We start from the raw sequence: 15,182 nt of genomic DNA, 5'->3' as shown, positions 1-15,182 counted from the left end.
GCTAGGTCAAGGCAGGCAAGAAAACCAAAAACTAGAGCACAGGAAACACGGGCACACGCTGGTAGAACTTAATGGGACAAGACGAACTGGCAACAGACAAACAGAAAATGCAGGTATAAATACACAGGAGATAATGGGGACAAATGGCTGTGAGACAGGGGTTATTTCTAGATACATGGAAAGTGGGATGTATACGGAGAGTGCGGGGCAACAGAAGGCGAACAGCAGAGGGCCTAAGGATCTTAGCGATAGGGAAAGGTCCGATAATACGGAGAAACATTTTTCTGGACTCCACCCGGAGGGGAAGATCCCAAGATGGTAATAGGGAGCTGGGGTCTGGTGGAAGTCTGCCTGTTGTCGATACCTGGAGGTGGTCTTGAGAAGAGCGACCCGGGCTCTCTTCCAGATACGGAAACAGCAATGGATTATTATCTGGGCAGAGGCTATGCTGACCTCTTTCTCTTGGAAAAGCGGGGGCTGATATCCCAGGGAACTCTCAAAGGGTGAGAGACCTGTAGCAGTACAGGGAAGGATGTTGCGGGCTTATTCCACCCAAACAAGTTGCTGGTTCCAGGTGGTGGGATTGGTGGAGACGAGGCAAAGAAGAGTCGTCTCCAGGTCCTGATTGGCTTGCTACGACTGGCCGTTAGACTGGAGATGAACCAGAGGATAAGCTGGCCGACGACCCAATGAAGGTGACCTTCCAGAAGACCTTCCAAAACCGGGACGAGAACTGAGGACTTGCCATCGGAGATCATGTAAACCGGAAGTCCATGGATCTGGAAGACGTTCTGCACCATGAGCTGGGCCGTCTCCTTAGCTGAGGGCAACTTAGGAAGGGGAATAATATAGCCAGCTTTGGAAAACCTGTCCACCACCGTACAGATGGTAGTGTTGCCAGAGGAGGTCAGCCTGAGCTTTCTGCTGAGTCTTGTTCTGTGCCTACACAGTACAGTTGGCAACGAACACAGAGACGTCAGGAACCATGGTGGGCCACCAAAAACGTTGTTGGACGAAAGCCAAGGTCCGACGGGAGCCAGTATGACGGATGAGTTTCAAGGAATGTGCCCATTCCAGAACAGGAGCATAGGCAGAGTCCGGGATAAACATCTGGTTAGCCGAGAGTCTGTGCCTTGCGGATCAGATTCTCGATTCCCCAGATGATAGCAGTCGCTAGACAAGAAGTGTAGGGAGGATGGTCTCTGGATCCGATGGTGTAGTAGTGGGGCTGTACAGGCTTCACATTCTTGGACCCCGTGCGGTAGGGGATTAAATGAAATGGAAACGAGTAAATAACAGGGCCCATCTCGCCTGTCTGGAGTTGAGGCGCATGGCAGTGTGGAGATATTCCAGGTTCTTATGTCCATCCACACCAAGAATGGTTGTTCCACCCCTTCTAACCAGTACCCCCATGACCAGGGCATGGAACACTGCAGGAGTGTTGATCAGTCCAAACAGAATCACCAGGTACTCATAGTGCCTGGTAACAGTGTTAAAATAAGTCTTCCACTCATCTCCTTCCCGTATCTGAACCAGATGGTAGGCGTTCCAAAGGTCCAACTTGTTGAAGATGATTTCCCCTGGAGAGGCTCGAAAGCTGAGGAGATGAGTGGCAGCGGGAAACGGTTTTTAACCGAGACCATGGAAGTTGATACACGGATGCAGGGTCTTGTCCTTCTTTTCCACAAAGAAGAACCCTGCCAATCAATCAATAATATAATTATTATTTTTTTTATTTACAATCTGTAGAAGCTATGAGAATAGAAAGGTTCAATACTTTTGTGAAGCATCACTGCACAGTTGAAAAATATATGGCAAATAGAAGTCCAAAACAGATTATGTTGGGAGATAGTTGGGAGGAGCTGAAGGGTTAGATAACCAATGTAAAACATACAGGGTCTGGAAAATGTATATAGGTTCAGAAACGTTGTAAACGAATGACCTGCAGACAGCTGGGACCAAAATAACAAAGCCTACCATCAGTAACACACTACGTCGCCAGGGTGTCAAATCCTGCAGTGCCAGACGTGTCCCCCTGCTTAAGCCAGTACATGTCCAGGCCCATCTGAAGTTTGCTAGCGAGCATTTGGATGATCCAGAAGAAGATTGGGAGAATGTCATATGATCAGATGAAACCAAAATATAACTTTTTGGTAAAAACTCAACTCGTCGTGTTTGGAGGACAAAGAATGCTGAGTTGCAGCCAAAGAACACCATACCTACTGTGAAGCATGGGGGTGGAAACATCATGCTTTGGGGCTGTTTTTCTGCAAAGGGACCAGGGCGACTGATCCGTGTAAAGGAAAGAATGAATGAGGCCATGTATCGTGACATTTTGAGTGAAAACCTCCTTCCATCAGAAAGGGCATTGAATATTAAATGTGGCTGGGTCTTTCAGCATGACAATGATCCCAAACACACCGCCCGGGCAACGAAGGAGTGGCTTTGTAAGAAGCATTTCAAGGTCCTGGAGTGGACTAGCCAGTCTCCAGAACTCAACCCCATAGAACATCTTTGGAGGGAGTTGAAAGTCCGTGTTGCCCAGCAACAGCCCCAAAACATCACTCTTCTAGAGGAGGTCTGCATGGAGGAATGGGCCAAAATACAAGCAACAGTGTGTGAAAACCTTGTGAAGACTTACAGAAAACGTTTGACCTCTGTCATTGCCAACAAAGGGTATATAACAAAGTATTGAGATAAACTTTTGTTATTGACCAAATACTTATTTTCCACCATAATTTGCTAATAAATTCATAAAAAATCCTACAATGTGATTTTCTGGATTTTTTTTCTCATTTTGTCTGTCATAGGATGGACTCGGATGGATTTGGACTGGCATCACCACAACAGGGTAGCATAGAGGGGTTTACAAGTAGTAAGGGATTGGAAACTCCCAGTACAGCTCAACAGTGTACTCGTACCTACTAATGAGCCTGGTCTTTTAACGGGCAGGTAGATAAGAAAAGTCCTGTAGCTCCACAATACAGGCAGCTCTTGGTGTTCAGTCTGCGTAAGTGCTCAGCAGGAGATCATATATCTTTGACCAGTTGCATGGGCTCCAGAGGAAGCGAGTCGGCAGCCCTCTGTGATTCCCGAGAGAACTCGGGTGACATCGGATTGACTCGGAAATGTAGACTTCAGGGATTTCTGGGATTCCTCGTGGGCGAGGTGGAAATCGAGGGCGACAGGGAACAGACTCCTTTCCCTCCTACGTTCCTGTAGCCGCCAATTGATCTGGATGGTCAAGTCTATGAGGGAGTCAAGGTCCATGGGCAGCTCCCGGGCTGTGAGCTCATCTTAAATCACCTCCGATAATCAGTGAAGGAACATGTCGAACAGGGCTTCCAGGTTCCAGGCACTCTCAGCCACCAACATGCAAAAATCCACTGCGTAGTCTGCCACACTACGGGAGTCTTGACATAGCTGGGGCAGCTTACGAGCAGCCTCTCTCCCAGACAACAGAGAATCAAAGACTTTTATGTACCTCCGCCACAAACTCCTCCAGACTGACGCAAACGGAGGACTGTTGCTCACACACCGACATAGCCCTCCCGGACATCAGCGTTATATCGTCGAGCAGTCCGAGGGGAACGAAGAAGGCTGCAGCTCGAAGATGAGGGAGCACTGGGAGAGAAAGGCCCGGCAGGTTCCAGAATCTCTAACGGAGTCCTCCGGAGGTGGTAAGCGAGGTTCTTGGGACACCGGGGTAGGCTGGGAAGAAGCGCTGCTGGTGGCGGGGTTGCTGAGAGTCGAGGCTTACTGCCTAGTAGGTAATACTCAGAATTGCTCCAGTAATGTATTGAATGCATGGTCATGGCATTCTGCCAGGGTATGGAGTCCTTCCATAAGGCATTGCGGTATCTCCTTGTTGTATTCCAAATATGGCTCCTTGGAAGGAGACAGCATTGTGGAGCAGGTCTGAGTCTGCTGGGCCAGCCGTGGTCAGTTCATACTATCAGGACTCATGCTAAGATCCAGATGCAGACACAGTAGGCAGATAGTAGTTTATTATAGTTAAAGGGGCAGGCAAAAGGTAAATCAAGGCAGGCAAAGGGTCATAATCCAAATCAGAGTCAGGCACGTACTGGACCACAGGCTGTAGGTCAAGTCAGGCAAGGGTCAGAACTGGAAGACTAAGAAAAAACAAAACTAGAGCACAGAAAATTGGGGAACACGCTGGTAGGACTTGACGGGATAAGATGAACTGGCAACTGAAAACGCAGGTATAAATACACAGGACATAATAGGGACAAATGGGAGACATCTGGTGGGGGGTGGAGACAAGCAGAAAGACAGGTGAAACAGATCAGGGTGTGACACTAGTTTCCAGTACTTCTCTTATATTATCTCCAATGTATAATCCCATGTGAAAACACTTGTCTGATAAGGATGAATAACATCCGACAATACTTTTGTAATTCTATGCGCTATGCATTTTACTATAATTTTACATCACATTTTTGCATCTGAAGTGTAAGGGGCCTCCAGTCCTTTAGGCGGACTGGAGCTTTATATTTTCCACCTGGGTCCTGTTTTAATAATAGTGAAATCAGACATTCTTGCTGAGTATCTGATAGTGTAACATTTTTATAGTAGTGGTATAAATATGCTAATAACGGAATAATGGACAAATATTTGATATACCTCAACTGGTATGCCATCCAGCCCTGGAATTTTCCCGACTTAAAGTCTTTAATTGCATCAAGAAGTTCCTCTGTAATGTGGCCTTCACATGAGTCTTTCTGTACAGCTGTCAATTATACACTATTAATAAAAACATCCTTACAATTAACTTCAGTTAGTGGAGATGGAGGAGACTAAAATGAAAACATGTGCTTAATTAAAGTCCTTTTCTTTCTCTTTCAAAATATAATTTGGTGGAGGACTCTGTCATTCCTAACACGTTTTTGGGAGTTATTTATGGTAGCAAATCTATGTTAATGATAAGAAAATAATTTGGTGCATTTTCACCCATATACCATCCAGTTTCTTTATTTTTATAATAACTTACACAAAATCTTTCTTGAATAAGTTCCATCAGTTCTTTTTGTTTTTCCTCTAACTTATTCTGTGCCTCTATGGTACAGTTTTTATTGGTATCTACCTGTCTCTAAATGCACATTTGAAAGTGTCCCATACAATAAGGGGATCTGCTCTACCTACACTACCGTTCAAAAGTTTGGGGTAATTTAGAAATGTCCTTGTTTTTGAAAGAAGAGCACATTTTTTGTCCATTAAAATAACATCCAATTGATCAGAAATACAGTGTAGACATTGTTAATGTTGTAAATGACTATTGTAGCTGGAAATGACCTACATAGGCGTACAGATGCCCATTATCAGCAACCATCACTCCTGTGTTCCAATGGCACGCTGTGTTAGCTAATCCAAGTTTATCATTTTAAAAGGCTAATTGATAATTTTAAAACCCTTTTGCAAAACTGTTGTCCTGATTAGAGAAGCAGCGCTGTGTTCTACTCCCTTCAGAGAACAGCGCATACTGTCTCTAACCAGAATTGAAAGAGGAGTGGGGAGGCCTTGGTGCACAACTGAGCAAGAGGACATGTACATTAGAGTGTCTAGTTTGAGAAGCAGACACCTCACAAGTCCTCAACTGGCAGCTTCAATTAATAGTATCCTCAAAACACCAGTCTCAACATCAACATCTTGTTGATGTCTAAAGACGGACAGTTTTATTGCTTCTTTAATCAGCACAACAATTTTCAGCTGTGCTAACATAGTTGCAAAAGGGTTTTCTAATAATAGCTAACTGCAAAAATGGAGCAGTTAGCTATGCACTTCAACAGTTGCGCAGTTAATGCCCAACAAACTGTCGCTTTTCAGCTTTTATAGAGAAGCACATCCTTTTTGTATTTACGACAGTCAACAGATAGTGTGTAAAAATCAATTAGTTGTCGGTGCAGATTTTTGATAGAACTTGGCTGACAGGCTGAGTGCTCAACCGTTTAGCTGCATTCACAATAGCAAAACACTATAATGTGCTCCTTTCTGCAAGTTTCCATACATGTGACTTTCTGTAGATAGCAACCCCATGGGATGTCACATGAATGACCTTAGCTATACGCCCAGTCTTATGACTAAGTCCCACAAAGACAAGTTTGTATCAGGTTAGAAAAAACACTAGCATATAACAAGAGACAATTCTTTAAAAAGTAAAACACTGGATAGCATGACTAATTCTGTAATTTTCCACGATATCTGGCTTCACCATCATCAACTCATCTAACTCTAGTGAGTTGCCAGAAGCACCAGTCTCCGACATGTTGTGAAGGAACTCTCCGAAGCTGGCTTCATCACCATCAAAATCAATGTCTTTGTTTTGTCTACCTAATTGTTATGTCTACTTAAATGTTTTCTCATTATCTGCAGGCCTGTGCCTAACTAGGAATAAAGAGACAGATAGTAAACAGTACCAGCAGCATACTGTATGTGATGAGTCAAAAATGTTGGTACAAAAAGGGTCAATGCAGGTAGTCCGGGTAGCTATTTGGTTAACTATTTAGCTAAGTATTTAGCAGTCTTATGGCTGTTCAGGGTCCTGTTGGTTCCAGACATGGTGTATTGGTACCGCTTGCTGTGCGGTAACAGAGAGAATTGTCTACGACAGGGTTCTCCAACCCTGTTCCTGGAGAACTACCCTACTGTGGGATTCTGTTCCAACCGCAGTTGAAACTAACCTGATTCTTCTTATCAACCACCTACTTATTAGAATTATGAACGCTAGATTAGGATTGGAGTGAAAACCTACAAAACGGTAGCTCTCCAGGAACAGGGTTGGAGACCCCTGGTCCATGACTTGGGTGGCTGGAGTCTTTGACCATTTTTAGGGCCTTCCTCTGACACCGCCTGGTATAGAGGTACTAGATGGCAGGGAGCTCAGCCCAAGTGATATACTGGGCCATATGCACTACCCTCTGTAGCGCCTTGCAGTCGGATGCCAAGCAGTTGCCATACCAAGTGGTGATGCAGCCAGTCAAGATGCTCTCAATGGTGTATATGTAGAAATTTGAGGATCTGAGGGCCCATGACAAATCTTTTCAGGCTCCTGAGGGGGAATAGGCATTGTTGTGCCATCTTCCCAACTCTGTTGGTGTGTTTGGACTATGATAGGTCCTAAGTGATGAGGAAACCGAGGTATTTGAAGGTCTCGACCCGCTCCACTTCAGCCCCGTTGATGTGAATTGGGGCGTGACAATTGAGGGAGAGGTTGTTGTCCTGGCACCACACTGCCATGTCTCTGACCACCTCCCTTTAGGCTGTCTCATCATTGACAGTGATCAGGCCTACCACTGTCGTGTCATTGGCAATCTTAATGACGGTATTGGAGTAGTACGCGGCGATGCATTCACGGGTAAACAGGGAGTACAGGAGGGGGGCATACACCCCTGAGGTGCCCCTGTGTTGAGGGTCAGCATGACGGATATGTTGTTGACGATCCAGTTGCAGAGGGAGGTGTTCATCCCAGGGTTAGTAATGAGCTTGGACGGCACTATGGTGTTGAATGCTGAGCTGTAATCAATTAATATAATTTTAATTTATGTGTTCCTTTTGTCCAAGTGGGAAAGGGAAGTGTGGAGTGCAATATAATTTGCGTGATCTGTGGGTCTTTTGGGGTGGTATGCGAATTGGAGTGGGTCCAGGGTGTCTGGGATGATGGTGTTGATGTGAGCCATGACCAGCCTTTCAAAGCATTTCATGGCTACAGATGTGAGTGCTACGGGGTGATCGTAATTTAGACAGGTTACCTTGGCGTTCCTGGGCACATGGATTAGGGTAGTCTGCTTGAAACATGTACAGTAGATATTACAGGGATAGGGTTAGGGTTAGCTGGTCTGGTAGACTCATTTCACTGGGCAGCTCACGGCTGAGTTGCCCTCTGTAATCCGTGATAGTTTGTAAACCCTGTCATGTCCCGACGAGTGTCACAGCCGTTGTGGTAGGATTCGATCTTAGTCCTGTATTGATGCTTTGCCTGTTTGATGGTTCATCAGAGTGCATAGCGGAATTTCTTATAAGAGTTCGGGTTAGTGTCCCGCTCCTTGAAAGTGGCAGCTCGAGCCTTTAGCTCAATGTGGATGTTGCCTGTAGTTGAACAGGTGACATGCTGGTAGAAATGAGGTAAAATGGATTTCAGTTTTCCTGAATTAAAATCATCAGCCACTAGGAGTGCCACCTCTTAAGAGGTTTTAACAAAGAGACACACACCACCCCCTTGAGCTTACCCAACGCTGCTGTTCTGTCCTGCCAATGCATAGAAAAACTAGTTCGTTGTATATTATCCATGTCCTTGTTCAGCCAAGTTTCTGAGAAACATAGGATATTGCAGTTCTTCAGGTCCCGCTAATAGTAATGTCTCGAACATAGCTTGTCCAGTTTCTCCAGTGACTGTAAATTTGCTAATAGAACGGAGGATAGAGGAGGTTTATTTACTCAGAGCTTTGATTCCTCATAGAATTATGAAAATGAATAGCTTGGTATTGAAGCTATTTTTTTTTTAATCAACCAAACATTCTAAATGCAAACATTCTGCAAACTTTGCATCGGTCACTCAGAATTGCCATGACAATGAAACAGAATGAAATTATTGGATGTAGCATACTGTGCATCATGTCAAATCTGTTTTACATTGAACCAAGAGTTGAAACAAACAAACAAACACACCCGCACCCACACCCACACACACACATAATAGAGCCCAAGCCTGTAATGAGCCTTTATAAGCAAACATCATTCATTCTATGAGTATATTTATGATGAGAAATGTTGTGGTAACCATTGTGTTGATGTGCAGGTAAGATCATAGCCTACCGGACGGTGGACTTTGAGCAGGTGCAGTGGCTGAACTTCACAGTGAGAGCCCAGGACCACGGCAGTCCACCCAAAGTGGCTGAGCTTCCTGTCTACCTGCGTATAGTAGATGTCAATGATAACAACCCTATCTTTACACAACCCTCTTACCAGGTACCAAAAATACTGATTCATAACATACACTGCAAAATGCTTCACCATTAGTAGTACTCATATACTTGATATTATTTCTATTGTGATGGTCTGAGATTCAGCACTCGTCTTGTTTTTGTTGTTGCCACTGTTTACTGTGACTGCCCCATCCCCTTTTTTGTCCTCTTTTTTTGTTTTCTGTAAAATACATTGTAACATGTATTTGTGAAATGAATGTTGATTTAATTTGATTAGTCAAGACATCAAAGTGACATTTGTATTTGTATTTATTATGGATCCCATTAGATGCTGCCAAGGCAGCAGCTAATCTTCCTGGGGTCCAGCAAAATTAAGACAATACATTTACAACAGATTTTACAACATATTAAGTGTGTGCCCGCAGGCTCCTACTCTACTACCACATGTCTGTGTTGCTTCCCAGTCCCCGCTTTTCCATAAGGTGTATTTTTATCAGTTTTTTTTTCATCAAATTTTACTGCTTGCATGAGTTACTTGATGTGGAATAGAGTTCCATGTAGTCATGGCTCTATGTAGTACTGTGCGCCTCCCATAGTCTGTTCTGGACTTGGGGACTGTGAAGAGACCTCTGTTGGTATGTCTTGTGGAGTTTGCGTGGGTGTCCGAGCTGTGTGCCAGTAATTCAAACAGACAGCTTGGTGCATTCAACATGTCAATACTTCTCACAAATACAAGTAGTGATGAAGTCAATCTCTCTTCTACTTTGAGGCAGGAGAGATTGACAAGCATAATATTAATTTAACTCTGTACATCCAAAGGCCAGCCTTGCTGCCCTGTTCTGAGCCAATTACATCAAGGTGTTCAGTTTGTGTGTGTGTCTGTATGCTGATGTCCCTTTGCAGAAGCCAGTGTTTGAGGATGTTGACTTGGGCACGGTCATAGTGAGAGTCAGAGCCACAGATGCAGACTCTGGCCTCTTCTCTGTCATCGAGTACAGCCTAGTAGATGGAGAGGGCAAGTTTGGCATCACTCCCTCCACTGTGAGTTCTAAAACACACACACACTTTGTAGTGCATGAAGTGGACTTCACTTTTTTTCTTCACGTATCAATGCACTTCACAAATTGTTGCTGACACTCATTTTTGAGGGATAGTACTGTTTATATTTAGGAGCCTGAACTTTTAAGCCAATATTCTATAAGAAGTACCAGTACTCAAACAGTAGAGTGCTGTTACTCAGTACCGGTGTGCACCTGTCCAATCCAAGCACTGCACTTACGTACAAACAAACACACATACATACACACACACAAACACAGACACACATACACACACACAAAACACTCTCCTCTCTTTCATTTTCACTCTCTCTTGTACTCTTTCTTTTTCAAAGAAAATGAACTAACTGATCTAAGATGACGTATTATACAACTAATGAAGGAGGAGTTCAGAAGGCTAAAAAATAACCGTTTGTCTGTACACACTGAAGATATCATTGGGAGGCGATAAACAATAATAACGGAGTGCCTATACATACCAATGGAGGTTTGTGACTTGAACATTTAGGAGGATGGGAGACCCACGATATAGGCATGGAATGCACAGAGATGACAAAGCGTGTTTCAAAAATCGTCAAAACGAATTACTTTAAACTAAAGCATTTAATAAAGACTCCCGAGTGGCACAGCGGTCTAAGGCATAGCATTTCAGTGCTAGTGGCATCACTATAGACCCTGGTTCAATTCCAGGCTGTATCACAACAGGCCGTGATTTGGCGTCCCATAGGGTGGCGCACAGCATTGTCCGGGTGCAGGACAGGGGTTGAGATGTTCATATTAAATATCATTTATTTTGGGATATCACTTGAAAGTATTCATTAAAACGCTGGTCCGAGCTGGTGGAACCTTGATGGTAAAAACAATAACACATATAATTAGGCTTCAGTCCAGGACAGGCTCATCATGGATGAATGGTGTTGGAGAAGAGCTAAACTCTTCCACTGAGGGCAAGACAGGATTTGACTGAGAAGACGAAAAACAATAACACAATACACTACACAGTTAGAAAAAGGAGCTAATAATGAATTAGTCCAAGCAAGGAGTAAAAACATTGATGTGTAATAATATGATTGTGTTTGTGTGTGTGATTGACTCTGCAGTACAATATCAACTAAATCAATATCAACAATATAAAAAATAAAACAATTAGAAACTCCTCTCTCTCTTTCTCTCTCTTCAGACTAGTAATGAGATAAAATTGATAGGGGTACTCACAGTGCTTGGAGAGGAAACATTCAACGTGCCAGTGGATGAGTGGGCACATGAAACGTGGCTATAGTTCATGTCAGGAGAGAGTTAACAATGGTAGCGGAGTGGAGTGGTGATCATCATTCCATTACAGGTGCTTAATTGTAGGTTTGGGCAATGAGTTTCTCCATGAAGTTAAATTAAATCTCATAATTCACAAAGTCAAACAGACTGTGCATCTCGCCCACTTGACACATCAAAGTAGCCCAAGAAACGCTCCTGAATAAAATCATCCACATACCTGACGATAACTGACAACTGCAAGCAGACTGGTGGCACCATACAGTATGTGGCATAACTATGGCACCCGGCGATGCAAAACGATCTCTCCCATTGTCAGACTCTTTTTACCAGTCCGGAAACACGCTCAGCTGCCTACAACGTTCGGCTGCCCAGAGGTGGCATGTGTCAAAACAACAACTGAATGTCTGACAGTTTGACAATGCATGATGGTCGTTAGAATGGTATTGGTTTGAGGATATTGTACGTGTGTGTGACACCTGTTTGAACGAGTGTATTAGACCCACCCCCACAAACACACACCTGCATACACACACAACCGACCTGTCTATACCTATGTACTGCATGTAACCACACAGACTTGGATGAAATATCTTATCTGAGTCTGCGTGGTTCCTCCTTCTCAACCAAATCTGTGGCACAACCTCTTCCAGGTCCTAATAGGCCTACTTATAATCATTTGGTTATTATGTGCTAAAAGAGAAAGGATGTCCTTGTTATTAGGCCAATTATAAGGTATAGATTCACATGATCACCTATCTGCAGGCATTTCAATGGTGGTGAGCACAGCAACAGGGAGCCAGGGAAACATGCAGCTTACCAAATCCCCTGCTTTAATCTTGAAATATAACTGTCTTCATTTTTTTAAATCGTCTTTATTCTCAATATAAAATGTCACGTTTATTCTCTAAATATTGCCACTTTATTCTCTAAATATTGCCACTTTATTCTAAAAATGTAATTCAGACTTTATTCTCAAAATATTCCCACTATTCTCAGTGTTGACAATTTAAAGTACTATCATGCAAAAATAAACTTTTCCAAATACCACCACCATCACTGTTTATTTAATTTTTTAACTTCACTTGCCCCTAATACTCTTCCGTAGTTTACTACACCTCCTGGCCCGTTCACTGTACTTTATTTTAATAATGATATTTCTCCTCCTCCTTCTCTTCTCAGGGTGACATCTACATTCTGTCTCCACTGGACAGAGAGACTAAAGACCACTTCACCCTGACAGCCATCGCTAGGGACAACCCTGGCGGCAGCCCCAACAACCGAAGAGAGAACTCTGTTCAGGTGGGATTCATACTGTAGTAGAACATAAGTAAACTTATCTGAATGCACTGACAGTAAGTCACTCTGGATAAGAGTGTCTGTTAAATGACTAAAATGTGAATGTAAATGTACACCACAATTCAAAAGTTTGGGGTCACTTAGAAATGTCCTTGTTTTTGAAAGAAAAGCTAATTTTTTGTCCATTAAAATAAGATCAAATTGATCAGAAATGCAGTGTAGACATTGTTAATGTTGTAAATGACTATTGTAGCTGGAAACGGCAGGTCTTTTATGAAATATCTACATAGACGTACAGAGGCCGATTATCAGCAACCATCACTCCTGTGTTCCAATGGCACGTTGTGTTAGCTAATCCAAGATTATAATTTTAAAAGGCTAATTTATCATTAGAAACCCCTTTCCAATTATGTTAGCACAGCTGAAAATTGTTGTGCTGCTTAAAGAAGCAATACAACTGGCCTTCTTTACGCTAGTTGAGTATCTGGAGCATCAGCATTTGTGGGTTCGATTACAGGCTCAAAATGGCCAGAAACAAATAACTTTCTTCTGAAACTCGTCAGTCTATTCTTGTTCTGAGAAATATTCCATGAAATTGCTAAGAAACTGAAGATCTCATACAACGCTGTGTACTACTCCCTTCACAGAATAGTGCAAACTGTCTCTAACCAGAATAGAAAGAGGAGTGGGAGGCTCCGGAGTACAACTGAGCAAGAGGACAAGTATATTAGAGTGTCTAGTTTGAGAAACAGACACCTCACAAGTCCTCAACTGGCAGCTTCATTAAATAGTACCCGCAAAACACCAGTCTCAACGTCAACAGTGAAGAGGCGACTCCGGGTTGCTGGCCTTCTAGGCAGTGTTCCTATGTCCAGTGTCTGTGTTCTTTTTCCTATCTTAATCTTTTCTTTTTATTGGCCAGTCTGAGATATGGCATTTTCTTTGCAACTCTGCCTAGAAGGCCAGCATCCCGGAGTCACCTCTTCACTGTTGACGTTGAGACTGGTGTTTTGCGGGTACTATTTAATGAAGCTGCCAGTTGAGGACTTGTGAGGCATCTGTTTCTCAAACTAGACACTCTAATATACTTTAACAAGGACATTTCTAAGTGACCCCAAACTTTTGAACGGTGGTGTACATTCAAAATATATCACAGCATTGGTAGTATGTTTATTATGATCCCTGTAGGGCCTGACATCACAACATTGGTATTGCTTGCGCCAGCCACACTCTTACTAACTGGTCTACACAGGACCACATAATATTTTTTTTGTCTCTCTCAGGTCTTGGTGACCGTTCTGGATGTGAATGACTTCCGTCCGCGTTTCTCAGAGCGGGCCTTTGAGACCAGTGTATTTGAGAACGAGCCCAGTGGGACGTCTGTGATCACGCTGACTGCCACTGACTTGGACGAGGGGCAGAACGGCCTGCTCTCTTACAGCATGCAGGGCCCGGGGGCAGGTTGGAGCCCTACACACACACTCACACAAACCACACACACACACACACACACACACACACACACACACACACACACACACACACACACACACACACACACACACACACACACTGAGAGGCTTTTGTTCCAGTCCAGCATTAACACCTCTAATTCAACATATTATGATCTTCATGACCAATTGATTAGTTGAATCAAGTGTGTTAGTGCTGGGCTAGAACAAAATCCTGTATTGCCCACTGTTTAACATTTACATGTTTTGTCTCAATTTCTCCCTGCCTCTGATTAACTGTTGGTTACATTCTCTCACTATTTTCTCTCTCTCCCTCTCTATGGTGTTGTCAGATGCCTTCTCTCTGGATGCTGACACAGGTCTGGTGCGTTCTCTCCGTCTGCTGCAGTCCTTTGAGCACTTTAACTTGACGGTGGTGGCTACAGACCACGGAAGACCACCCCTCTGGGGCACCGCCACCTTACACATCATCATCATAGACGTCAACGACAACAGGCCCATGTTCGTCAGGCCCACCAACGGCACCATCATGCACATCATGGAGGTGTGTGTGTGTGTGTGTGTGTGTGTGTGTGTTGGTGGCACTACAGTATGGTGTTTGTTAGTGGTCCCTAGCAGGATAGTAATAATTGAAGAACATATTAATTATTTTTGGGCATGTACAGTACGAATGTGTTGCTCCACTACACACACACATTGCTACTGTAAAATTCTCTGCAGTTGCATACAAACAGAATATCTAAAATCTCAATGATGTGTCTGTCCTCCCCCTTGTAGGAGCAGCCCCCAGGCCTGCTGGTGTATGAGGTGTTTGCGACAGATGGGGATGAAGGGGTGAATGGAGAGGTGCGCTATGCCTTCCTCCAGACAGGAGCTGGGAACAGAGACTGGGATAACTTCCACATTGATGCTATTACAGGAGTCATCACCACCGCCATCAAACTGGACCGAGAGAAGCAAGCCCTGCACAGTGTGAGTGGAGTGACTGGGCCCAATTCTAACTTGAGATATGCACTTGTAGCTAGCAACAACTTGAATCATACGTGTACCTTCATGTCAATGGGAGATATGCATTCAAGTTTTAATGTAGGCCTGCCGGATTTCATGTCAGGATTCAGCCCAGACAGGAATGTGTGTATGTGTAT

The 15,182-nt window shown here is 43.7% G+C and overlaps 1 protein-coding gene across 1 annotated transcript in view; it reads left to right on the top strand.

The window, feature by feature from the left end:
* LOC109865854 (cadherin-23) overlaps window positions 1-15,182 on the top strand; it is a 555,430-nt gene that overhangs the window by 510,592 nt on the left and 29,656 nt on the right. The window contains exons 50-55 of the mRNA XM_031799369.1: window positions 8,813-8,982; window positions 9,843-9,980; window positions 12,449-12,568; window positions 13,849-14,026; window positions 14,370-14,581; window positions 14,815-15,009. Of these exons, the coding sequence (XP_031655229.1) occupies window positions 8,813-8,982; window positions 9,843-9,980; window positions 12,449-12,568; window positions 13,849-14,026; window positions 14,370-14,581; window positions 14,815-15,009 (1,013 nt within the window). The remainder of the gene's footprint in view (window positions 1-8,812; window positions 8,983-9,842; window positions 9,981-12,448; window positions 12,569-13,848; window positions 14,027-14,369; window positions 14,582-14,814; window positions 15,010-15,182) is intronic.

This window comes from Oncorhynchus kisutch, linkage group LG20 (assembly GCF_002021735.2).
Source record: "Oncorhynchus kisutch isolate 150728-3 linkage group LG20, Okis_V2, whole genome shotgun sequence".
Classification (NCBI taxonomy): domain Eukaryota; kingdom Metazoa; phylum Chordata; class Actinopteri; order Salmoniformes; family Salmonidae; genus Oncorhynchus; species Oncorhynchus kisutch.
Note: the sequence above shows the minus strand (reverse complement) of the source record. Positions and strands in the feature narration are given on the sequence as shown.